Source organism: Osmerus eperlanus, chromosome 14, assembly GCF_963692335.1.
Source record: "Osmerus eperlanus chromosome 14, fOsmEpe2.1, whole genome shotgun sequence".
In the NCBI taxonomy this organism is placed as follows: domain Eukaryota; kingdom Metazoa; phylum Chordata; class Actinopteri; order Osmeriformes; family Osmeridae; genus Osmerus; species Osmerus eperlanus.
In genome coordinates, this window is record NC_085031.1 from 1,444,250 (window position 1) to 1,471,934 (window position 27,685).

The window sequence follows — 27,685 nt, forward strand, 5'->3', positions numbered from 1 at the left end:
GAGAGAGGTGTCTTCCATAGATTCATTTTTGCATGCTTGAGTGTGTGTTCCCTCCCTTCCTTACACTCTCTCCCTAATGTTCCATCCCCCCACACTCATGTCCTCAAACACACATTGTGTTACAATTGTGGAATTGTGGCACAGTGCAGTTGCCAGAAGGGTTTGGTGCTCAGTTGAACTATATCTCGGGATCGCTCTCCTCCCTCTGGCCAGGACATGGGTGAGCATTTGGACTTGGCCCCAAAAACCCTTGATAAGGTTGATCATTGTTCTTGGCACTGTTCTTGGCTGCCCTTGAAGGAAGGACAGTAAGATGGGATAAAAGCAGAGGGAATGTCATCAACTTGAGCATGTGCATGATGCAAAATGTTTCTCCTTAATCCCCCTATGACACTTGTCCATTATCCCCTGGTGGCCCATTTCGCTGCAGGTATCCAGTAATGTAGCGGAGCACCTGGCACACTCCCTGCAGGACTGTTCCAACATCCAGGAGATCTTCCAGACCCTCTACTCCCACGGCTCAGCCATATCTGAGAACAAGATCAGGGAGTTTGAGGTGGAGACAGAGAGACTAAACAGGTGAATGTTTTACCACTACAGTTCTCAAGTTGTTAGGGTTACCATAACTCTAACCCAACCTGCAACCTGTATCATTTGTTTTTTTAACGATAGGGGTACCAAATCAATACGGTGCCTAAACGGTGCCTGAACCAATAAAAAAAGAGAAGAAAAAGAGCCTCAAAATGACAGTGGGTGACATTAAAGAACGTATTTTTCATTGAAATTGTATTTAATTGAAATTGAACAATATGTTAAAAGTTTAAAGTATACTTAAATATAGAAATATAAGTAAATACAAAACACAACAAATGTACATAACAAATTCACAATAAAACCTAAGCCACCTAACCCAACTACAATAATTTAACATTACATAACAGTTAACGTACCAATAACAGCAAAACAGTTATGGTATTAATCCGGGTATTCTTTATAACCTAATACCATATTACAAATTACATGTAAGATAAAAAAATTGCGATATGTGATTTTGCCCCATTAATCAAAAATGTCTTACCATCAACCAATCACTGTTGTCTGCCATGTTCTTTGACTTTCTGTGTTGTTGTTCCAACTTGCATTCACATGAATTTTCTCAGTTTGGAATTTTTTTTCTCCAATTATTTTGACACCACATGAATGCAGTATAATTTAATTAGCAATCATGTGTGGTGATGATGCTTTTTACGTCCATTTCGGTGCACCAGACGACAAATATTTAAATCGTCAGCTCAGGCATTTAAGTGGCACGGAAATCTGCAGTTCTGATTCGGTCCGGTACATACCGGTATAGGTACCGGTGCCATATTAGCACCAAGTTTCTGCACCCAACCCTATAAATAACAGTATATCCCAAAAAAGATATTTGTGAATTGCCAATTGAATGGTTGTCTGCTGAAGGACACTGCTTTCTTGACTTTTCCTTCCGACTGGGAGATATGTGTTTTATCACCCAGTATTTTCTTATTTTCATTATCCCACCGGGAAAATCTAATTTACGGATATTTCACTCCTGCTTACTGTTAAATAGCTGCCAGGTGCATGTTTGGAAATTTGTTTTCCTGCATTCCAAGGCTGCGTTTCTCTTTTCTATCAGCAGATGTCACAAGGGCTCCGTCTGCGAGTCTTCTGTTATTCAGACAAAGTTTAATATATAGTGTATAAATATACCTAATATGTATAGTAGGGCTGCAACAACGAATCGATTAAATGATGCGAACAAGAGGTAGCAGTAGTACTGAGTTGCAACAAGTATTATTATTTTTTACTTGCAGACAAAGCAACGGTCTCGCATGCATTAATAGAACAATCTCCCACAGATATTAATACAATCAATTATTTTCTGGGTGCACCGCTTTGACTCTAATACCATCCGTAATTACACATTGGATCACACAGAAACATAATAAACAATATTCGTAAATGTTGGTTCCAGCTAAATTCGGTTACACCAAAGAAAATAAATCACCACCAATGGTGATTTTGGAATCAGTCTGTTACCAGTCCGATATGAAAGAAGGGAATAGTTTGTCCTCAAATTGAAGGTTCCAAGTCTTCCAGCTTTATCCTCGTGGGTTGGCTCGCCATCCAATTCAACGTATCCCAACAAAAAAACCTGACCAAGACGGTCACAAATGTGCAACTGGCGTTTCCAAATACCGATGGTTCTAAAAGATCAATCTCTAATAATAATATTTTTGTTATTATTACTTTACTAGTTTTAGCACTTTGATTTTCTTTATAATCGTTCTCTTTTTCCTTACATCAAGCTCTTCCAAGGAAATCTCTGGTTTTACTCCTATGGTTTTTCCCCGCTCTTTTCTAAAGCCGACCCTCAATATCTAGATGTCATTTAATTGGCCCAAACCACCGAACCATCTTAATCTGATAGGTTATCTCCACAGTCAGTTAAGACTAAATCCGTTTAACATTAACCCATTAGTTACCCTGCGTTACACACTCCCCCCTTGAAGTCATGCACGTCCCTGTGCATGTTGGAAGTGGTTGAACTGTCACTGCTCCTGGTAAGTCATTTGAAAAAGTATCAGTGTACTCCAAAGAATTTATAAGGGCAACAGGTTCAGCAACAGATGGATATTCCAACCAACAGGTGGGGTCTTCATCTTCGCCATCCGATTGAGATTCCTCATCAAAGGCCTTTACACCTGGATTCAAACGTGTCTTGGGTCTGGAGGCAGGTTTTGCCAAGACCGGTTGTGAAACTTCTGGAATAGGCAAAAACCCACAGGGAAGCAAGAGGTCTCTATGCAGAGTACGAAGAGGACCATCCTTAGTGTCACAACGGAAAGTGTATACGGGGAGATCAGGTGTTTTCTTCACAACCACATAGCTGTCAGGTTCCCATTTATCAGCTAACTTATGCTTCCCGCGAAGGCGAACATTTCTAACCAACACCCGGTCACCAACCTCCAGCCTAGAAGCAGTAACATGCTTGTCGAATCGGGCTTTATTTCTTACAGCACTCTTTAGTGCTTGGCGTGTCGCTATCTGGTAACTCTGCTCCAATTGTGACCTCAGATCCCGGAAATACTGAGAATGAGATATCTGCACATTGTTATTGACGGGCAAGTTGAAAGCTAAGTCAACAGGCATCCTGGGTTGACGTCCGAACATTAACTCGTATGGGCTAAATCCCGTGACTTCATTTCTTGTGCAATTATAAGCATGTACCAATGGCTTTACAAAGTCCTTCCAATGAGTTTTGTCTTGTTCCTTCAATGTGCCAAGCATATCGAGCAGGGTCCTGTTGAAACGTTCGACTGGATTTCCCCTTGGGTGGTATGGGGTGGTTCTTGTCTTCTGAATACCTGAAACGTCACAGAGTTCTTTGATGGTGCGGGACTCAGTCTGGTCCCTGATCACTATGCAGACGTTCCGGGAACCCATAGTGCACAATGAAATTGTCCCACAAACACTTTGCAACAGTTCTTGCTTTTTGATTTGCTGTCGGGATTGCTACAGCGTATTTAGTGAAGTGATCGGTGATTACCAAAACATCTTTTGTGTTGCTTCGATCTGGTTCTATTGACAAGAAATCCATGCAGACCAGCTGCAAGGGTCTAGTTACTTGTATATTGACCAAGGGTGTCGCCTTTTCAGGTAATGTCTTTCTATGTACACAACGGTCACAAGTCTTAACCTTCTGTTCTACTGCAGCTGCCATTTGTGGCCAGTAGAACCTGGACCGTACCAGATCAAGGGTTCTCTCGATACCCATATGTCCCATACTGTCATGTAACTCTCAACACCATAGACCGAAGCACTTCAGGCAGCACTAACTGGTAAACAGTCAAGTCTTTATCTTGGCGTCTCCTGTAAAGGACTTGATTTTTCAACTCTAGACGATTCCATTCCCGCAATAGAAAGGAAAGTTCAGGAAGCTCCTGTCGTACTGTCGGTGGAGGCTTTTCTCCCAACTCCATGTGGGCTATTACTTCTTTGAGGACAGGATCATATCTTTGTTCGTTTGCCAGGTCTGCTTCTGTCAGTTGGGGTAGGGTTGGTACCCCACCATGCTCACCTTCCTGTCCGTAACTATCAGGCACTGCATCTGGGTATAGTGCGAGTGATTCAACCAAGGTGATACTGCCGTCCACCGTCTGATGAACAAGGTGTCTCTCACAAATAGCTTTGACTACATCATCACAGATAGACTGAGGGCTCCCTAAATCCGCTAAATGATACTGGGTGAATTGATAAATCCTCTCCTGCTCTTTCTGGGATGAGTGGTCATTTAACAATTCTCCATGAGGTCGTCTGGAGAGACCATCAGCATCTAAGTTTTGTCTACCTGCCCTATACTGTAGTTTAAAAGAGAAGGTGGAAAGTGCTGCTAACCATCTATAGCTAGTGGCATCAAGTCTTGCTGTTGGGAGAATGTAGGTCAAAGGGTAACTATCTGTTATGACAGTGAACTCATTACCATAAAGATAATCCCTATTATAAGATAAGTCACACTCCATTTAAGCGCTAAGAACTCAAGTTTATGAGCCGGATAACGGGACTCACTGTGTGATAGTCCTCTACTGGCAAAAGCGATGGCACGCATTTGCCCCCCCTGTTCCTGATATAATGCAGCTCCCAACCCTGTAGTGCTAGCATCCGTATGAAGGATGTACGGTAGTTTAGGATTTGCAAAACCTAGGACAGGCGCCGTAGTAAGCTTGTCAATAATGGACTCAAATGCCTGCTGGCAGGCAATTGACCAGCGACCCTTAAAGAGCTCCTTTGGGTGGAAATATACATCTTTTCCTTCCTTTACTTTGCAATTTTTGCAAAGGGGGGGGTACCCTGAGGTTAGGTCATTAAGTGGCTTCACTATTCTAGAGTAATCCTTGATAAATCGGCGGTAGTAGCCAGAGAAGCCAAGGAAGGATCTTAACTCCTTAAGGTTTTTTGGACTTGGCCAGGTTTTTAGTGTCTGGATCTTTTCTGGGTCGGTTTCTACACCTTTGTCTCACACTATGTGCCCAAGGTATCGGACAGAAGTCTGGAAAAACTTGAATTTTTCTACGGACAGCTTTAATCCATACTCCTTGAGATGAGTAAGCACATGTAACAGCCGGGTCTCATGTTCCTCTAGAGTTTCGGAGAACACTATCAAGTCATCCAAGAAAACAAGTACTTCCTTAAGGTTAATATCACCCATGCATTTCTCCATTAATCTTTGAAAAGTACTTGGGGCGTTGGTCACTCCCTGAGGCATGCGATTAAATTCCCAAAATCCCAGAGGGCAAACAAATGCAGTCTTGGGCTTGTCGGACTCTTCTACTTATAGCTGGTAATACCCAGACTTTAAATCAAGTACAGTAAACCACTTGGAGCCTGTTAAGGCTGAGAATGTCTCTTCTAGGTTTGGCAAAGCATATGCATCTTTCACTGTCTGAAGATTTAATTTCTGATAGTCTATGCACAATCTGACATTGCCATTCTTCTTCCTGACTATCACTATTGGTGATGAAAAAGGGGATTCCGATTCACGGATCACTCCACTTTCCAAAAGCTCGCGGAGATGTTTACGTACAGCTTCCAGATCTTGTGGATGAATTGGCCGGGCCCTGTGTTTGAATGGAGTCTCATCATTTAGGTGGATGCGATGCTTTACTTTGTGCGTGTGCCCAAATTCTAGGTCATGCTGTGCAAAGACCTCAGTCATTGCATTGATCTTTTCAGTGATACGCTCCTTCCACTGTAAAGGTACTGGAGACTCACCAAAATCGAGGTTAAGCTTTGGCTCTTGAACTGGTACATACTCATTATCTGAAGAGTACGGCCTGGATACTGAGTGTTCTTGAGACAGTACTCTCTCCACGGCATGGAGCTCAGCTATGACGCATTTTGGCAATATGGTGACATCATGCTTTGATTCATTCGTAAGCACCACTGGTAACTGGTAAGGATGTTTGCTTGGAAGAGGAAGCAAGCAACTTTTCACAAGTACCCCACCAGGTAAGGAGGACATGGAGGGATGCTCCATTACAACCCAATTGTCTGTAGGTTGGCCATGCACAGTGACAGATCCTTTCAGGATGAGGGTCTGACCTGCAGACATCACTCTAGCAACCTTGTCCGTTAATCTAACCCAGCCAAGATTACTATATGTGCTCTGCTTATGCCTCAGTTCAAGGGTTTTTAGAACTGCCCTGTAGCCAAAAGGAAATGGCTGGTGGTTGGAGGATTTGACTTCTGTGTATTGTTCAAAAAGAACATCCAGAGTGTTTGTACCTATTAACACTACAGATTGGTGGTGAGACTTTGTCAGGTACAATCAAAGCTAAAGTAGGTACTTCAATACTCTTTTCAAGAAAGTCTTCAGGGAAAGTAATATTTATCTCAACATAACCTTTATAAGGCACAGATTGTACATTAGCACCCTCTACTTCCAGTAAGTTGTTAAGAGACTTAATAGGTTGTTCTGACAAATGTTTTTTGTAAAATGACATGGGAATTGTAGTTACCTGTGAGCCAGTATCTAAACAATTACATTGTTTCCCTGCTATATTGACTTGTGCAGTACATTTTGTCCCTATTAACCCTCTACGTAGTTTAGGGGTTTGCTGTCTAGTTCTCTGACATTTTTTAAAGACATGTTTAGTTGAGTTGGGACCGTGGTATTTCAGTCCCTATCTGTCCCATGATAGGAACTGACTAGTTTAAAGTGGCATTGTCAGAGATTGTCAGAGTTTTGAGATTCCCAGATGAGTTGTTTCTCCCTCAACTGCTTATGTTTAGCAGCGACCAATGCAGGATTTGCCTCGTCTTCACAAGAAGATGCGATGTGACCATCCTCACCACATGAAAAACAATACCAGGGCCTAGGTTTACTTGTTTGTTTACCATGTGTAGCTGCTAGTGTCTCAACACCCGGTTTTCGTGATTTCTTCTGTTCATTTGTTGGTTTCTCTGGTGTTCCTTTCTAGCGTTCTTTGAAGTTTGGCGTTTAGTAGTCAATGTTGCTAGCTGGCTCTGAAGTTCTGCTATTTGCTTCCTTAACTCCTGAGTCTCAGTGGCAAGTGATTGCATATCTGGTTCTACTTCTTCCATTTCACTGGAGACCCATGCTCTCTGGGAATGTGCCAGTACCCGCTGTTTAGATAAACCAAGATGTTGCTTCATGCGTGTAGCTTTTGAAGCATACTTATCTTCTTCTGTGCGAAGCAATAGTAATACCTCAGCAACGAAGGTGGACATTTTCGTTTTTGTTCCAGTTGTAGATCCGCAATCATGTTGTTATCCCAACAGCCCCTGCAAAATTGCTTGAGAAGATGTCGATCTGTTTCTTTAGGATCAATGCCGCCTCGTTTGATGGTCATATTCAGTGGCACTTGTAATCTGTATAAATACAGAGAAGGTTTCTCCCCAGCATCTTGTAGAGTACTCATGAACTTGGCAAATAGTTCATCGCCATCCTCCACAGCACCAAAAGCTGAATCTAAAAGCTGGAGGTACGCTGAGGGTGGGGCTTCTGGGCTCAAATGTTTTATGACATCAGCAGCCGGTGGCAAAAGGCTATCTAGCATCCTCCTGGTTCTATGCAAATCAGACACAGCAGGATCTTTTAGAATTAGATCGACACTAGAGCGCCAGGTATCATAATCAGCTTCGTTGCTGGGTCGGGGACTCTTTCCGGAAAACACTCTTAGTCTCAATGGAGCATGCACCTGGGCTGTAGCATCTTACTATGTGTTCAACCACCAGTCTCTGGACTTCAGGTGGAGTAAGAACCTTTGCGCTGAATCCTGGTGGTTCATTTGTGCCTGCAGAGAAAGGCTGTGAGGGTTGGGCAGCTGTGGTTTCAGACAATGAGTGAGACGATGTTTCAGGGCGAATTTCGCTTTCTTCTTCTTCAGTATCAACTGAAGTCACAGATGCACTCATCTGAGTCAACATCTCCTTGAAAACTGATTCAAAATGTATTCCGCTAAGTTTAGCTATGTCTCTTAATCCATCTAGATAAGACTGGGTGACACTTTTCCCTACTTGTTGCGTGTAAACGTTTGACAAGGCCCTCATACGATATTTGATACTTGGATCACTCGACAGTGTATATTCATAAGGCAACGGTGACTCTAAGGCTTCTAAAGCTATTCCACTGGTAAACTCAATTATTACATTTTGATAGAATTCTGATTTAGAGTCTTTTATGTAAACCAATCTAGCAATAGAGCCATGTTTTTTCAGAACATCAAATAATTCCTAATCTTTATCCGTTTGAGTTAGACCACTGACTATCAGTGAGTTTGGGATTTTAATACCCTCTTCCTCAACTATGTCCATTTTTTTTAGGTGATCTTTTTATCTTAATTTTAACTGTTGGTGCTCAGTAATACAGTGCCACCTCCTGGCTGGCTCGCCACTTGTAACAAAGTTGTTAACTATACTAAATGGGAAGAATAGGCCAATTGATCAGAAGAAATTAGATGCGAACAAGAGGTAGCAGTAGTATTGAGTTGCAACAAGTATTATTATTTTTTACTTGCAGACAAAGCAACGGTCTCACATGCATTAATAGAACAATCTCCCACAGATATTAATACAATCAATTATTTTCTGGGTGCACCCCTTTGACTCTAATACCATCCGTAATTACAAATTGGATCACACAGAAACATAATAAACAGTATTCGTAAATGTTGGTTCCAGCTAAATTCGGTTACACCAAAGAAAATAAATCACCACCAATGGTGATTTTGGAATCAGTCTGTTACCAGTCCGATATGAAAGAAGGGAATAGTTCGTCCTCAAATTGAAGGTTCCAAGTCTTCCAGCTTTATCCTCGTGGGTTGGCTCGCCATCCAATTCAACGTATCCCAACAAAAAAACCTGACCAAGACGGTCAAAAATGTGCAACTGGCGTTTCCAAATACCGATGGTTCTAAAAGATCAATCTCTAATAATAATATTTTTGTTATTATTACTTTACTAGTTTTAGCACTTTGATTTTCTTTATAATCGTTCTCTTTTTCCTTACATCAAGCTCTTCCAAGGAAATCTCTGGTTTTACTCCTATGGTTTTTCCCCGCTCTTTTCTAAAGCCGACCCTCAATATCTAGATGTCATTTAATTGGCCCAAACCACCGAACCATCTTAATCTGATAGGTTATCTCCACAGTCAGTTAAGACTAAATCCGTTTAACATTAACCCATTAGTTACCCTGCGTTACAGTTGGCAACGAATTTCATTATCGATTTGTTGTGTCGCGCGATTATTACGCCACTCAATATGTCGCGGAGATGTTTGAGTATTAAAAAAAAAAGTTTAGTTGAGCGCGGAGCGGAGGTAGAGGAAAGGCCATCAGAGAGACGTTGTTGAGTAACGTTGTTCTGAAACACATGGTGGAGGCAGAGAAATCAGTACGACCCAACGTGTGGGATTTAGTTCACACTAAATACGTCGAAACAGTGTGTTAATTGACCGAGGTGAAGTTAGTTTCATATTCGACATTCGTCTCACATTCGGAAGACGCTACTTTGCAGCATCACGTTAGGGACCGGGTGAAAACAACCCATACTATTTTGAAAAATGTAGACTTTTATAATATTTTTAGGAATATAAAACCTCAAAGAGACAAAGAGTATCTTAACAATGTCTGGTATACTCCCACAGCCTTTACTTTTTCAATTAAGTTTCAAATAAAATTATAGAAAATCACTAATCTTTGAAAATAGCTTAATCCTCGCGAATCTTAACTTTTTTCAAAATTGTGTCAACAAATCTTAAATATACACCAGATTATTCTAATAAAGTCTGGCCTACTTCCACAACCTTTCAATTTTCAATAAAGTTTTAAACAAAACTCAAATAAATTGCTCATCTTGGAAAATAGCATTAAATCCACACTAAAATTAATAACATTTTCAAAATTGTGTGCTTGTTTGTGCACATTCTGAAGATGTTTTGCACTGTGAATTTGCACTGTCAGTTCTGTTTTTGAATAAAGGGTTGGAAGTTAATGCTTTTTTGTTTTTTTATCCGATTCATCGATTAATCGAAAAAAGAATCAACAGATTAATCGATTATTAAAATAATCGTTAGTTGCAGCCCTAATGTATAGTATGCAAAATGATAACAATGTAATTATACAAAGTGCATTTGTTTCACATATATTTGTGTGTAGACAATGGTATAAACGCAATTCTAATGTCCCATAATTTTAGAGCGGCAACAATAATTTACGATTGCAAATAAGCTATGTTTTGTAAAGCAGATAAACGTAACTAATAAAAGGATTTTAGCATGTATTCAAACATGGGTCTAAGGAATCATTAGCAAATAAATCACCAATGAAAATTGATAGCCTCACTGGTCCACTGTTTTGATGTCCTCACAGCAGGTTTACAGAGCTTCAGTTTCTGCCTGTATGCAGGAATCAGGTGGACCATGGCATGGTCAGAGTGACCCAGTGCTGCTCGAGGGACGGCGTAGTAGGCATTACTGACCGTAGTGTAGCAGTGATCCAGTGTTCCCTTCTCTGGTTGGGCATTTGATGAATTGTCTGTATTTTGGGAGTTTGTGGCTGAGATTACCCTTGTTACAGTCGCCGAGTACGATAACCAGGGAATCCATATTTGCTCGCTCCACACTCAGAATCTGGTCGGCGAGCATGCGTTGGGCCTGTACACTCCTACCAGAATGAGCAACGTGAACTCACAAGGCGAGTAGAAAGGTTTACAGTTTATAAAAAATTATTCCAGATCTGGGGAACAATGTTGCAGAATCACTGTCACATCTACACACCAGCCACTGTTAATGTAAAAACAAATACCATCTTCTTAGTTTTGCCGGAGAGTGCTGTGTCCAGATCAGCTCTCACAAGTTGAAAGCCTGACCGTTGTAACGCGGTGTCCGGGATCAAATCACACAGCCATGTCTCCGTGAAGCACAAAATCGAGTATGAGATAAAGTCTGTTTTTCGCCATCAGTAGCTGAAGTTCGTCCATTTTGTTGCACAGTGAACGTACGTCGGAGAGGAAAAAACTTGGAATCACTGTTCGGATCCCACGCCTGCTTAGCCGAATTAGCGCTCCCACTCACTTTCCCCATCTGCGGCGTTTCACTGCTTGAGCTCCAATGTTGGCAGACCGGTGACCACGCAGATGTTGACAGCTCAACTCCCACACCACAGGGGAGGTGTGGAGGGGGGACAGAGAGAAGAGAACAGAATTAGAGAATGCAAAGGAGCTACTAACAGTTACAAAGCAGTAAGGGTGAAGTCCCCACTGGTCAAGTGTGAACTAGTGCAGCAGTTTAGCAGACCATTTCTTATATATTTGATGTAGACACCAAGACACCAATCGGCACAAAATGACGTAATGGGGTAATATTGGTGTTCAATAGGCATATTGGAACATACACCTAAATTACTAAATGTACAGTTAGGTCCATAAATATTTGGACATTGACACAATTTTCATCATTTTGGCTCTGTATACCACCACAATGGATTTGAAATGAAACAATCAAGATGTGCTTTAAGTGCAGACTTTCAGCTTTAATTTCAGGGTATTTACATCCAAATCAGGTGAACGGTGTAGGAATTACAACACATTTTATATGTGGCCCCCCCCTTTTTAAGGGACCAAAAATAATTGGACAAACTAACATAATCATAAATATAATTGTCACTTTTAATACTTGGTTGCAAATCCTTTGCAGTCAATGACAGCCTGAAGTCTGGAACCCATAGACATCACCAGACGCTGGGTTTCGTCCCTGGTGATGCTCTGCCAGGCCTCTACTGCAACTGTCTTCAGTTCCTGCTTGTTCTTGGGGCATTTTCCCTTCAGTTTTGTCTTTAGCAAATGAAATGCATGCTCAATTGGATTTAGGTCAGGTGATTGACTTGGCCATTGCAGAACATTCCACTTCTTTGCCTTAAAAAACTCTTTGGTTGCTTTCGCAGTATGCTTTGGGTCATTGTCCATCTGCACTGTGAAGCGCTGTCATATGAGTTCTGAAGCATTTGGCTGAATCTGAGCAGATAATATTGCCAGAAACACTTCAGAATTCATCCTACTGCTTTTGTCAGCAGTCACATCATCGATAAATACAAGGGAACCAGTTCCATTGGCAGCCATACATGCCCACGCCATAACACTACCTCCACCATGCTTCACTGATGAGGTGGTATGCTTTGGATCATGAGCAGTTCCTTCCCTTCTCCATACTCTTCTCTTCCCATCATTCTGGTACAAGTTGATCTTGGTCTCATCTGTCCATAGGATGTTGTTCCAGAACTGCACAGGCTCTTTTAGATGTTTTTTGGCAAACTCTAATCTGGTCTTCCTGTTTTTGAGACTCACCAATGGTTTACATCTTGTGGTGAACCCTCTGTATTTACTCTGGTGAAGTCTTCTCTTAATTTTTGACTTTGACACAGATACGCCTACCTCCTGGAGAGTGTTCTTGATCTGGCCAACTGTTGTGAAGGGGTTTTTCTTCACCAGGGAAAGAATTCTTCTGTCATCCACCACAGTTGTTTTCCGTGGTCTTCCGGGTCTTTTGGTGTTGCTGAGCTCACCAGTGCGTTCTTTCTTTTTAAGAATGTACCAAACAGTTGATTTGGCCACACCTAATGTTTTTGCTATCTCTCTGATAGGTTTGTTTTGATTTTTCAGCCTAACAATGGCTTGCTTCACTGATGGTGACAGCTCTTTGGACTTCATATTGAGAGTTGACAGCAACAGATTCCAAACACAAATACCATACTTGAAATGAACTCTAGACCTTTTATCTGCTCCTTGTCAATGAAATAACGAACTCCCATGAGGGAATAACATACACCTGGCCATGGAACAGCTGAGCTGCCAATTGTCCAATTACTTTTGGTCCCTTAAAAAGGGGGAGGCCACATATAAAATGTATTGTAATTCCTACACCGTTCACCTGATTTGGATGTAAATACCCTGAAATTAAAGCTGAGAGTCTGCACTTAAAGCACATCTTGATTGTTTCATTTCAAATCCATTGTGGTGGTATACAGAGCCAAAATGATGAAAATTGTGTCAATGTCCAAATATTTATGGACCTAACTGTAAATGTACACCTGAGTGCTATGAGATGGTAAATGCCCTCATACAGTGGCCATAAGGTAAATTATAATGAATATGATAATTGTGATGGCAATAATCTATATAATGAATGGTGTGGGTGTGAATGATGATGATACTCCTTGAAATGCAGGTTCAGTAAAATGTATTAACTTGAAACATAAACATGATGATGATTGTGTGTTGTCTAGCCGCATTGAGCACCTTAAATCTCAAAACGACCTGCTAACCATCACACTGGAGGAATGTAAGGGCAACGCGGAGAGGATGAGCATGCTGGTGGGAAAATATGAGTCCAACGCCACAGCACTGAGACTGGCACTACAGTACAGGTACCCACTGACACACATGCATACACGTATATCCATACACCCATACACACACACTCTTGCACACAAGTTCAAACCCATGTGATCAGGGAGCCGTGATCACCAACCGTCCATGCACAAAGCTATGTCCATACAGAAATGCTTCAAGTTTGGCATGGAAAACATGATAGGTCTTTTCAGATCCTTGACCTAAGCACCATCAAACCCATTTGGGATAAATTATAATGCCATCTGCTAATCACCCAACATCAGTGTCAAACATCCCCAATGCTCATTTGTCTGACATGAAGCAAATGTGAATTAATTTCAACGTATATTGGAAATCTTTCCAAGAAACGTGAAGGCAATTATAGAAACACCAATTCCATATTAATACCCATGATTTTAAAATTAGAGACTTGTAGGGGGTTTAATATTGGCCAAAAAACTATTCCCCTATGTTTGAAGGAAGAGGGGAAACTGGACAGTGTATTAATATTAACCAAATAATGCCAATACCAATCAAACTAGAAGGGGGAACAATTTCTGGGGAAATTGTAGGGTGTGCTTGCTTACGTCGGTTGCACAGGGGTCCGTTTTTTAATGCCATTTTTACAACTGATATTTCTGTATTTTATATAAAAATGCATACTTATTATTTATAAAGATTACATAGATTTAAAAGCATCTTTTTTTTTGCTGCTCATTTACAACTCAAAATACGAGTGAAGTGTAGAATGAAATAGATGTCTTCTCATTTCCCCTGCAAGAGGCAGCCTCATAGCTGCATCAAAACGAATAAATTTGGCAGACCGGTGTAAAAATGTACCTAATCTCTGACTTAAACGTCCTTTTAAGTTTTTCCCTTCTCGTGATATTTTCAGGCATTTAGCCTACTCATATTGCATTCATACATGAATAAAGAACCCCCTTTGAAGATTATTCTACGACGTTACCGGCAGTAGAAGATGGAATCGCGATTCAAACAGTACCATCTGCTAACTGAAAATATGCCCCCAAAAACGTAAATAAGCTTGACATTTATTTAGTGGAAAATCGCTCATTCATAAAAAGCTCACTGGTAGCGATCATTGTCAGTAACAACGCAAAATGCGATATAGCCCTGTGTGGAGAAGCTGCCTCTGTAAATTGTACTACTACAGTACAGTACTAGACTACTGCTGTGTTCGTCTTGGTAGCGATTGCTTTGGTTGAATTCGATTTATCGTTCCGTTGTACGGTTTAGGCTGAAATTAATTGTTCAATTTTCATGAACAGATTGACAAAGTTTAGGCTGTGGCAATGAAGTTCAGGTTAGTAGTCAGATAGTTTCACCTATTGAAATACTTTTGATAAGTAAGGGGAGTGCCGAACATGTTCTGTCGCCGTTTGACTTCCTAAACAGCTGTGTACTAGCTAACGTTAGTAGATGTTTTTGTAGTGTGTCGCGTAAGCTACAGCGTTGCAGTGAGCAACACTGGGTTGAAACCACAGGTAATGATAATTTCACCAACAAATCGTTTACTTGTAATGTAATGTCATAATAAATCCTACAACGAAAATGTATTTGTGAGGAATGTTTATTTTAACGATTGAAAACAGATGCATCATAGACCACTGTAGTATGTGTTGCCCGGGCAACAGAGGCTAATGTCATGCTAATGCTTCAGTGAAATAGTAGACTACCGTTTCCGAAAGTAGATGTGGGCCTACTTCCTTAATAATATCAGCTAATATTGTACATTACATTTCACAATTGTGTTTCACATCACAAAGTAAAATGAGTAAATAGTTATCACCCTGGCCTCTTTGCTTGTGGCGTTTCCGCAGCTGCCTTGCAGTAAAACTATAGTTAGCCTAGCTATCCCCCAAGTTAACAGATGCGAAACGAATGTTCTGCTACAGGTAGTCACGCGTGTTTTCGTGACGTTAGTGACGTAGTGACGTTAGTAACGTCAGTGACTGTGGCTAGCAAATTAGCCACCGTTAGCTTCACTTTTCGCCACAAAAACGTAATTTGAACTTAAACCATCCAACGGAACGTAAATAAAAATACAACCAACGCAATCGCCACCAAGACGAACATTTTGACACCGCCGTTGTCTATGTAGTCCAAATATTGACTGATCCTTAGGGGGGCGAAAATAAACAAGAACTAGAAAAGGCTGTTCCTGCGAAACAGCAGTGAGAATGCTGACAACCTGAATGGGGATAGCTTACCATGCTAAAAAAGCTGAATAGTGAAAATTTAGTAGAAAGTTATAAGCTGAAGCTTCAAAGCAACCGAAAGGTATTTTTGAAAGGGGCTGGAGCAGCATTCCAACAATGATTTGAAAGGATTTACCATTACTTTTAAAGGGAGAATAATTTGCACAAAAACCTTAATATTTTAAAAAGTATAAAAGTGAGAAATGCGAAAATACCCGCAAGCTGAAAGCTGAAATGAATTTCAAAAATGTGTGAGTCACACAAAAGAGGCAGTGTGGAAGCTGAACTGCATCATCTTAACAAAGCTAAGAGCTAAAATAGCCTACAATGTGGGAGAAGCTGAAAGCTTAACTGTTAAACAGAAGAAGTAGGCTAGCTAGTCGTAACAAGAATATTATCGTTTTAACAGATTAAATTATAGTTGGGATAGTATTAGCAGTAGCAGATGTAGCCTATGTGTTTACTCGGCTTTCTTAGTTGGATTCAATGTGTTGATGGAATGAAACATACAGCAGTAGGGCCGATACAGGAAGACACGGCGACACTTTGTTGCAGAAGGATGATGGTGCAAGTTTTGTCCGTGGAGCATACAACGATTAATACAAAAGAATCATGTAGACGTAATCGCATAACTAATTACACATGTAAACGGAGTAATCGTATTATTGGCATAAACCGACAATTGCTAGTAATCGTGTTTCTCATGGTCAAGTAAACGTACCAATCACCTGTGTGAGAGACTGAGTGGTGCGTGTCTGTCGTTACGGTGATGGTGCAGCTATGATTGCTAACGCGCTGAGGGCAGAGAATAAGAGAAATGAAGCTAGAATCCACACCTCAAACAAGATAACCTAGACGCAAAACTGTACGTCAAATCCAAAATATAAGGATATTTTCCGAGACCCAAGACTCTGCCGAAACCAGAGATATTCTTTATATGTCTGTGCAGTCAGAAATACGACTCTACCTGCAGTTTCAAAAACGTGTTCCTTTTGCTTTCCTGGTGCTTGTTTGTTTGGTTGCCACGGTGATGGCGCAGCTGTGATAGCTAACGAGCTAGGCAGAGAGAAAAACGAACATTTACCTAGCATCCACACCTCAAACAAGTTGACCTAGACGCAAAACTATACGTCCAATCCAAAATATAAGGATATTTTCCGAGACCCAAGACTCTGCCGAAACCAGAGATGTCCTTTATATGTCTGTGCGGTCAGAAATACGACTCTATCGGCAGTTTCAAAATCTTGTTCCTTCTTGCTTTCTCTGACTGATTTTACTCACCTCTCCATTGAAGTTAGTGAGAGAATTTGAAAGGCTGCTCTCGCTTCAAGGCTCATAGCTGAAAATCTGTAAATGTGAGCTCTTTAGTAGTTACATTGGCTGAAAGAGGAAAATTTTTCCTACATTTTAAGGTATAACTTGTTTCTGTAAGTTAAACTATATGAACGTTAGAGGAATTTGTTTGACAATTTAGTTGAATATCAGAAAAAGAGCAGCCAGCAGAGTGTGACACTCTGCTTGCTGCTCATTCATAAAAATCAAGAAGGAGCAAACATTTTAATGTATTTCAAACTGTCATAATTCAAAATTGGCTGAACATTTGAAAAAGCTGAATCATTTGGGAATAGCTGAATGTCTTGTGAACATTTTAAAGGTTGAATGGTGTCTCTAGCTGAAAGTAAGCTGAAGTAGTTACGTTTGAAAGAGGAGGAAGCTTTTTAATGATTTGAAAGGATTTACCATTACTTTTAATGGGAGAATAATTTGCACAAAAACCTTAATGTCTTAAAAAGTATAAAAGTGAGAAATACCAAAAGTCATAGCCATCATCTCCTGAAGGAGCTGAACGTTTTGATACAAAAGTTGTAGGAATCGGTTAAAGTATGCAGAACGAGTTAAAGGCCAAAAAACGGCGGAAGAACTAAGAAGTTGAAAAACAATAGTGAGAATGCTGAACAGCATTCTCACAATAAAGAGAAACAGGAAAACAATAGTGAGAATGCTTAACAGCATTCTCACAATAACTAGAAAAGGCTGTTCCTGCGAAACAGCTTAACAGCATTCTCACAATAATAATAAAGAGAAACAGGAAAACAATAGTGAGAATGCTTAACAGCATTCTCACAATAATAAATATATATGTGAGAGAACAAAGGTTGTGCCCTTTAGTGATGTGTCGTTCGTGAACTCGGGAGTAACGAGTCCTCTCAAAGAGTGATTCGTTCATTTTCTCGTGGCCGCGCATCGGGACTGTTGCATAGGCTCGTCCAAGTAAACAGAAATGATTAGTTCATTTCCCGACTCGGTCTTCGGGTACGAGTCTTTGGATCATTTTTCACGTGACCTGCATAGGCTCGGTAGTGGTAGCTAGAGGAAACGAACGATTCGTTCATTTCCCGACTCGGTCTTTCTACGAGTCTTTGGATCATTTTTCACGTGACCTGCATAGGCTCTGTACTGGAGGAAACTAATGATTCGTTCATTTCCCGACTCGGTCTTTCTACGAGTCTTTGGATCCTTTTTTCACGTGACCCGCATTGTATTTTTTAGTAGAGGAAACAGTTTCCTCATTCCCTTTCGCGTGGCCGCTGTTTTAGTAAGACGTGAATGATATTCGCTCCAGTCATCATACTGACTGGTTTTGTTATTTTCACTTTACATTTACACTTACAGTTTAGTGCAGTATAATTGTTTGCCGTGATAATTAAATGCTAGTGTTATAATAAATGACCAAATCATAGAACTGTCATGATTCATTATTTTAATGTATCATATTTTAACTCTTTTAAAATAGTAGTAATAGCTGGTGCACATGTCATGCACTAACCTACATGAGAACATGATACGTGTTTGCAGTGGACGAATAGCCCCCCCCCCCCCCCCCGTTGAAATGAACGAATGACTCGAAAAAAGATTCGTTCATTTTACTGAACGAGATTCAAAGAACCGAATCAGTCAAATGCTTTGGGTTCTCCAAAGCACAGGTAAATACCACAGTCCATCACAATACCTACTGCCTGCACAACATTTCACAAAGGAAGCATTGGAATTTTTAATTTCTCTCAGATTTTTTAACTAAAATTGATTGACACTTACACCATTGATTGAATGTTTATTGTCTCGGGGGGGTCTATGTACATCATGGCATGATGAGCCAGGTATTAAATAATCACTGTGTCCTATCAGTTACCCGTCCAAAAAGTAACACATTTCGTAATATCAAAGAATCAGGTGCTGAGCCAAGATTGCATACAGAAAATCTGTATTTACATATTTACATAAAAGGCATTATGGTCTGTTGGAGACGTTTTGTAATTTAAGTTTCCAAATGTATCTGAGTTATTAATGTTGATAAGTTTAAATTAAGTTAATGAAACATTAGAATTATGGTTTAAGATTATGCGAAGGTGAATACTGTGATTGCCATGTTCTGTCTGGTCAACTGTCTGGCTCAACTGTCTGGCTGTGATTGAATGATTGACATGCCTAATTGACATGTGAAATAGGGCCGTGCCAGCACCGAGCCCTGTGGAGCGGAAGTGGCAAACCATTTTTCAACCGTACATACAAGTACATACATACAAGTGAAAAATGTATACGTATCTATCTGAAAAACTCATGCATGCACATATGAAAATGCATATATATATATTGTTGAACACTTATACATTTATAACTGAATCTCTTGCATATGATTACAAAGATATAAAAAGTTTAGATATGTGCAAGTGTTTCACATATATTTGTATAAATGTTTCAAATATGTATGTATACGTTTTTCAGTTATATGTATGCTCTTACATGAGGATGTGCAAGCGTTTCACATGTATTCATACAAGTAATTTCAGTAGTGACCGTGAGAGCGTTTCAATAGTGAATGTAAGAGTGTTTCAGTAGTATGTATGAATGAAATTTCAAGGTCAAGGTCGTCAGTTACACCGGAAGGCGGAAGCAGAGTGCAGGTTTTGAACAGCGGCAAAGCGCCAATCTTAGCCAACGGTCAATGGTGTGGCAGCGAGTAAGAGCGTGACATTTACATTTTTGTGATTGAATATGAAGGTGCAACTTTTAACTATTTTGATCAGTCTGCAGGCCTTATTTGTAATTGCCAATCGCGATGACATTGTTGATTTTTTAAATAGGGTGCTGCGCTGCGATGAATGCCTACAGCAAGTCCCAGGAGAAGAGAGATTTTTTAGAGAGCTTGAGGACCACATCATTACCCTGAATTCTATGCTGTCTATGGTTCGCTCTAGGGAAGGACCTGATGGAGAGAGACAGTTGTTTTTTTGGAGTCAATATGTTTTTGTTTGAATAGGTTTGGTAACTTTAGAACAAAAGAAGAGTGCCTTCCTCCGGTTCCACCTACAGCCAGAAATGGCCTACCATGTCGCCCACAATATAATTTAACAATTGAGCAATTTAACCTAATTTAATTTATCCTAGAAAGGGCTTACATTTGTCCTGTTGTTTGTTTTACATTAATGTTCTAAGAATGGAGCCACTCGAGAAATTTATTTTTCATGTTGGGCAGTATTATATGGCACGGTCTAGATTTGATACCAGACCGTGACGCTTGTCCAAACACCGCAAATCAACGGGACGAGCCACCCAGCAGCTCCTAAAGTTAACTTTTTTAATGTTTTTTTTTATTGTGAAGTTTATTTGTTGAATGAGCTGGGGGTGTATTTCACAAAGCTGGCTAACTGAGTAAGCCTGACTTCTGCAATAAGTAAAACCTGGAAAATAAATGTTTATCAATAAATGTTTGTTATGAAATAATAGCCCAATCTCTTCATTCAAGATCAAGTTTATTGTCACATACTAGTCATCAACTTGCAAAATCAATATCAGTAGTGAAATGCTTAGGCTAAGAGCCAACTCAACTTTACACACTAGTAAGAGAATCATTCACTTAGTCCTCTGGGATGTCTTGCTTGCAAAAAATTTAAAAGAGACAGAAATAATTGTATTCCATGATTTCCATCATTCATTAATGGGTCAATTAATTCTTGAATTTCTTGCATGGTACTGTTGCTTACATGAACACCGTTTTCAGGAACCTCAATATTATTCCTGCTCTCTACTGCAGGTAGTGGTTCACCATTATCAGTGCCTAAATGTTCATCAATCTAAAACACACCACCTGTAGCTGTGTTGTTGCTTCCAATATGACTGACAACACCTCTATGCCACAATTGCAATGGGGTTTGGCTTCCTTGGGTAGAGAGTCCATGGTTATTCCATTGAATCCTGAATTCTCTGACTTCCCTTCGAACCCGAGGTAAATAAATGTAATGCAAACAAAATAAATGAAGATCACAAAGAGAGTCAAGTATGCCTTCATTTTCCATAAAGGTAAATAAGTCAGAGAAGTAGTATGAAACGACTCGGTTTATTCTGCCCATAGCCTCTCTATTCTTTGGTTGTGTACGCTGCGCCCCATGATCATGCTTCTTCTATTCAACCCTCTACTGTTCAGCATAAATCGGGCAACCTCTATTATTTCCCTTCCATGGTCGCTTCGTACTCTTGAAGGCAGTCCAAAGTCAGATACGCCCTGCTGAAACAGGTTCAAAACACTTGATGCCCTGTTATTGTTGAGGCACTGAAGGTATATGATGGTGCGACTGTACCCATCCACACAGCCATGGAACAAGTTGCATAGGGACTGTTGCATAGGCTCGTCCAAGTAAACAGAAATGATTAGTTCATTTCCCGACTCGGTCTTCGGGTACGAGTCTTTGGATCATTTTTCACGTGACCTGCATAGGCTCGGTAGTGGTAGCTAGAGGAAACGAACGATTCGTTCATTTCCCGACTCGGTCTTTCTACGAGTCTTTGGATCATTTTTCACGTGACCTGCATAGGCTCTGTACTGGAGGAAACTAATGATTCGTTCATTTCCCGACTCGGTCTTTCTACGAGTCTTTGGATCCTTTTTTCACGTGACCCGCATTGTATTTTTTAGTAGAGGAAACAGTTTCCTCATTCCCTTTCGCGTGGCCGCTGTTTTAGTAAGACGTGAATGATATTCGCTCCAGTCATCATACTGACTGGTTTTGTTATTTTCACTTTACATTTACACTTACAGTTTAGTGCAGTATAATTGTTTGCCGTGATAATTAAATGCTAGTGTTATAATAAATGACCAAATCATAGAACTGTCATGATTCATTATTTTAATGTATCATATTTTAACTCTTTTAAAATAGTAGTAATAGCTGGTGCACATGTCATGCACTAACCTACATGAGAACATGATACGTGTTTGCAGTGGACGAATAGCCCCCCCCCCCCCCCCCGTTGAAATGAACGAATGACTCGAAAAAAGATTCGTTCATTTTACTGAACGAGATTCAAAGAACCGAATCAGTCAAATGCTTTGGGTTCTCCAAAGCACAGGTAAATACCACAGTCCATCACAATACCTACTGCCTGCACAACATTTCACAAAGGAAGCATTGGAATTTTTAATTTCTCTCAGATTTTTTAACTAAAATTGATTGACACTTACACCATTGATTGAATGTTTATTGTCTCGGGGGGGTCTATGTACATCATGGCATGATGAGCCAGGTATTAAATAATCACTGTGTCCTATCAGTTACCCGTCCAAAAAGTAACACATTTCGTAATATCAAAGAATCAGGTGCTGAGCCAAGATTGCATACAGAAAATCTGTATTTACATATTTACATAAAAGGCATTATGGTCTGTTGGAGACGTTTTGTAATTTAAGTTTCCAAATGTATCTGAGTTATTAATGTTGATAAGTTTAAATTAAGTTAATGAAACATTAGAATTATGGTTTAAGATTATGCGAAGGTGAATACTGTGATTGCCATGTTCTGTCTGGTCAACTGTCTGGCTCAACTGTCTGGCTGTGATTGAATGATTGACATGCCTAATTGACATGTGAAATAGGGCCGTGCCAGCACCGAGCCCTGTGGAGCGGAAGTGGCAAACCATTTTTCAACCGCGTTAATGCAATGGAGAGCCTTTGTTTTGAGATAACCAAAAGACAAATAAAACACTCTATAATTGAAGATTGTCCGGATTATTCAGTTCTCAGAAGTGGCCGATGAAAAGCTGCCCCTACATGGTCTATTAATAGCGAGTGTAACCAATATGACTGCTGAATTACACAAGAGCAGGAGCATAATCTTACAATTTGTGTTATTTTATGTACTTTGTTATCTTACATCTCTCTCTGCCTCTCTCTTTTTCAGTGAACAATGTATAGAGGCCTATGAACTGCTGTTAGCCCTGGCTGAGAGTGAGCAGAGCCTGGTGCTTGGTCAGTTCAAAGCTGCCGGTGTTGGTACAGTGGGTAAGTATGACATGATTTACATACACTGGCTAGTAGTGCCACACAGGATTGTATCTCTTTGATCAGTGCTTGTTTATTACAGATTATTTAACCCATGGTTGACTTGAACGAATCAAAGAGGATCCAGAAAACACAAACCCTTCTCACTCACCTTCAGAAAATGTTAGAATTGGTAGCACACACACCAGACCCAGCGCCAGACACAAATTCAAGGACAGGCATGCCATTGTTTTGGGGGGGGCACAAATTAAATATTATCTGATAATTATCTTAATTATCTTCCAAATGAGCATTGAATGAATTCTATGAGGGGCCGTCTAGGACATAACTATTGAGACACTCTCACACTCACTACTGAGACACTCTCACACATACTAATGAAACACTCTTACATTCACTATTGAAACGCTCTCACATGAAGGATTCAGAATCTTTGTGTCTATTCCAATATGTAATGATGGTATTCAATGACACAAATCTGTGTTCTAGAAAGAGTGGTCTGGAGTCACAGATAATATCAGCTTTAATGCAGAAGAAAAAATCAACAAGTACAGAGCTCTGGGGTTGTCTAAGTTTCCTTACCCGCAACAGAGTTTGGGCTGGTTCACAAAGTCCAACTGGCTATCTTTCCCTGCCCCGGCATATCATATACAGTGCAATTAAAACACAAAGAAGAAAAGAGGGTTGAGCTTGTTCTCTCGTGCATCAGGGAGTCGTTCTTGCCTACGCGTCCCACCTGCTCGGGTGCCATCTCCACCCGGTTTCAAGGTTGTTTCTGAAAATGCAGAGATAGAGACACAAAGAACAGCCTGCTTCCCACACTCAGTGTGAGACCCAATGTTTAAGCCTGAGCACACTTCTAAGTTCATAAGACATAACTTTAATAAGAACAGTACACTACTTTAAGACATGCATTCTTCATAAAGTCGTACGAACATTGTTTCTGTTGTTGTATTCACTCGTGCACAGTGCCTGTGATGCATTCGGTGATTAAGATGCCACAAATATTAATATTAATAACTGGGATTATAGATAGTGCCGTGCCCGTGATGCAGCTGGTTATTACAGTTCTATAATTGTGCTGTAATGTATTATACATTCTTTACACACTCACTACTGAAACACTCACACATACATACATATATAATATATAACACATATATAAAACATTATACATACTTGTCTGAAACACTTGCACATACATATATACCTCTGTGTCATATACACATACATATGAAATGCTTACATACATACAAGTGAAAAATGTATACGTATCTATCTGAAAAACTCATGCATGCACATATGAAAATGCATATATATATATTGTTGAACACTTATACATTTATAACTGAATCTCTTGCATATGATTACAAAGATATAAAAAGTTTAGATATGTGCAAGTGTTTCACATATATTTGTATAAATGTTTCAAATATGTATGTATACGTTTTTCAGTTATATGTATGCTCTTACATGAGGATGTGCAAGCGTTTCACATGTATTCATACAAGTAATTTCAGTAGTGACCGTGAGAGCGTTTCAATAGTGAATGTAAGAGTGTTTCAGTAGTATGTATGAATGAAATTTCAAGGTCAAGGTCGTCAGTTACACCGGAAGGCGGAAGCAGAGTGCAGGTTTTGAACAGCGGCAAAGCGCCAATCTTAGCCAACGGTCAATGGTGTGGCAGCGAGTAAGAGCGTGACATTTACATTTTTGTGATTGAATATGAAGGTGCAACTTTTAACTATTTTGATCAGTCTGCAGGCCTTATTTGTAATTGCCAATCGCGATGACATTGTTGATTTTTTAAATAGGGTGCTGCGCTGCGATGAATGCCTACAGCAAGTCCCAGGAGAAGAGAGATTTTTTAGAGAGCTTGAGGACCACATCATTACCCTGAATTCTATGCTGTCTATGGTTCGCTCTAGGGAAGGACCTGATGGAGAGAGACAGTTGTTTTTTTGGAGTCAATATGTTTTTGTTTGAATAGGTTTGGTAACTTTAGAACAAAAGAAGAGTGCCTTCCTCCGGTTCCACCTACAGCCAGAAATGGCCTACCATGTCGCCCACAATATAATTTAACAATTGAGCAATTTAACCTAATTTAATTTATCCTAGAAAGGGCTTACATTTGTCCTGTTGTTTGTTTTACATTAATGTTCTAAGAATGGAGCCACTCGAGAAATTTATTTTTCATGTTGGGCAGTATTATATGGCACGGTCTAGATTTGATACCAGACCGTGACGCTTGTCCAAACACCGCAAATCAACGGGACGAGCCACCCAGCAGCTCCTAAAGTTAACTTTTTTAATGTTTTTTTTTATTGTGAAGTTTATTTGTTGAATGAGCTGGGGGTGTATTTCACAAAGCTGGCTAACTGAGTAAGCCTGACTTCTGCAATAAGTAAAACCTGGAAAATAAATGTTTATCAATAAATGTTTGTTATGAAATAATAGCCCAATCTCTTCATTCAAGATCAAGTTTATTGTCACATACTAGTCATCAACTTGCAAAATCAATATCAGTAGTGAAATGCTTAGGCTAAGAGCCAACTCAACTTTACACACTAGTAAGAGAATCATTCACTTAGTCCTCTGGGATGTCTTGCTTGCAAAAAATTTAAAAGAGACAGAAATAATTGTATTCCATGATTTCCATCATTCATTAATGGGTCAATTAATTCTTGAATTTCTTGCATGGTACTGTTGCTTACATGAACACCGTTTTCAGGAACCTCAATATTATTCCTGCTCTCTACTGCAGGTAGTGGTTCACCATTATCAGTGCCTAAATGTTCATCAATCTAAAACACACCACCTGTAGCTGTGTTGTTGCTTCCAATATGACTGACAACACCTCTATGCCACAATTGCAATGGGGTTTGGCTTCCTTGGGTAGAGAGTCCATGGTTATTCCATTGAATCCTGAATTCTCTGACTTCCCTTCGAACCCGAGGTAAATAAATGTAATGCAAACAAAATAAATGAAGATCACAAAGAGAGTCAAGTATGCCTTCATTTTCCATAAAGGTAAATAAGTCAGAGAAGTAGTATGAAACGACTCGGTTTATTCTGCCCATAGCCTCTCTATTCTTTGGTTGTGTACGCTGCGCCCCATGATCATGCTTCTTCTATTCAACCCTCTACTGTTCAGCATAAATCGGGCAACCTCTATTATTTCCCTTCCATGGTCGCTTCGTACTCTTGAAGGCAGTCCAAAGTCAGATACGCCCTGCTGAAACAGGTTCAAAACACTTGATGCCCTGTTATTGTTGAGGCACTGAAGGTATATGATGGTGCGACTGTACCCATCCACACAGCCATGGAACACCATTCTCCACCTCCCCAATTTATGGTTCCCGTCAATATGCCTGTATAAAAGAAAGAAGTGACAGATGTTACAATCCTGGAAAAACACAGAGAATTATGTAGGGTCACATCATACAAGTGGTCCATCTCTATGGGGCAGAAATATTGTTGCGAGATCTTAATGAACCCTTAGGTTAAAAAAAGGTTATATTTTTGTGTTATTTGTCCATTAGTTTCAGTTATAGTGTAGCTGGCTTCCCCAACTGATAGCCAGGCAAGATTTCCATTGAGAAATAAAACAATTCACTCATGGTGAACAGCCAAATATCAACAATATTCAAAATGTTCTACTTGTTTATCTTGTTAGCCATCATGTGGCCAATCTCCTGAGTGTGTGTGATAAACACGATCACTTCTATGTAAAATATGGTGATCAAAATGATCGTGTTGATCACACACACTCAGAGATTGGCCTCATGATAGATAACAAAGTAAATCATTTTGAATATTGATGATATTTGGCCGTTCACTAGGGCTGGGCGGTATGATGGTATATACCGTGCGACGGTAGAAATGTGCCTACCCGGAGAGATTTGGCTATACCGTTTCAACCGCGGTATACTTTTATACTATATTTTTGTATTACAAATAGACCTGTCAATGGCCCATAGCACACATACCATAACTCGTTTGGAGTTTGCACACTGTAAACCCTTCGCCGAATGGCTTGATTGCGTCTCAATGACCGTCCGACGGGATCAATCTCCTGCAGAATTTGACGGATCCTCCAGCGCTGGATACGGCTTCCGCGAACCCGTAGACTTCCAATAACTCTCTCACCAGCATTCGGGGTACTCGTGGAAATCTCCCTAATGGTTGATCATTGTCAGTTCTTAATTGCTCAAGGACGTGTATTCCAAAGGTCCGACACCATGTCTGAACACAGTCCGATGGCTAATTCCAAAAAAAGAAGCAATTCCCTGCCAGTTAAAACCGAGTCGCATGCACTGGTTAAAATGCTCAATTGTTAAATTATATCGTGGGCGACATGGAAGGCCATTTCTGGCTGTAGGTGGAACCGGAGGAAGGCAGTTTTCTTGAACTCTTCTTCTTGTTCTAAAGTTACCAAACCTATTCAAACAAAAACATATTGACTCCAAAAAAACAACTTTCTCTCCATCAGGTCCTTCCCTAGAGCGAACCATAGACAGCATAGAATTCAGGGTAATGATGTGGTCCTCAAGCTCTCTAAAAAATCTCTCTTCTCCTGGGACTTGCTGTAGGCATTCATCGCAGCGCAGCACCCTGTTTAAAAAATCAACGATGTCATCGCGATTGGCAATTACAAATAAGGCCTGCAGACTGATCAAAATAGTTGCACATTCATATTCAATCA

The 27,685-nt window shown here is 40.1% G+C and overlaps 1 protein-coding gene across 3 annotated transcripts in view; it reads left to right on the forward strand.

Moving 5' to 3' along the window:
- Positions 1–27,685, forward strand: part of mcc (MCC regulator of WNT signaling pathway) — a 351,584-nt gene that overhangs the window by 228,848 nt on the left and 95,051 nt on the right. For all 3 annotated transcript variants that reach the window (XM_062478461.1, XM_062478464.1, XM_062478462.1), the window contains 3 exons: positions 431–579; positions 13,323–13,463; positions 22,880–22,980. In XM_062478461.1, coding sequence (XP_062334445.1) covers positions 431–579; positions 13,323–13,463; positions 22,880–22,980 — 391 coding nt within the window. The remainder of the gene's footprint in view (positions 1–430; positions 580–13,322; positions 13,464–22,879; positions 22,981–27,685) is intronic.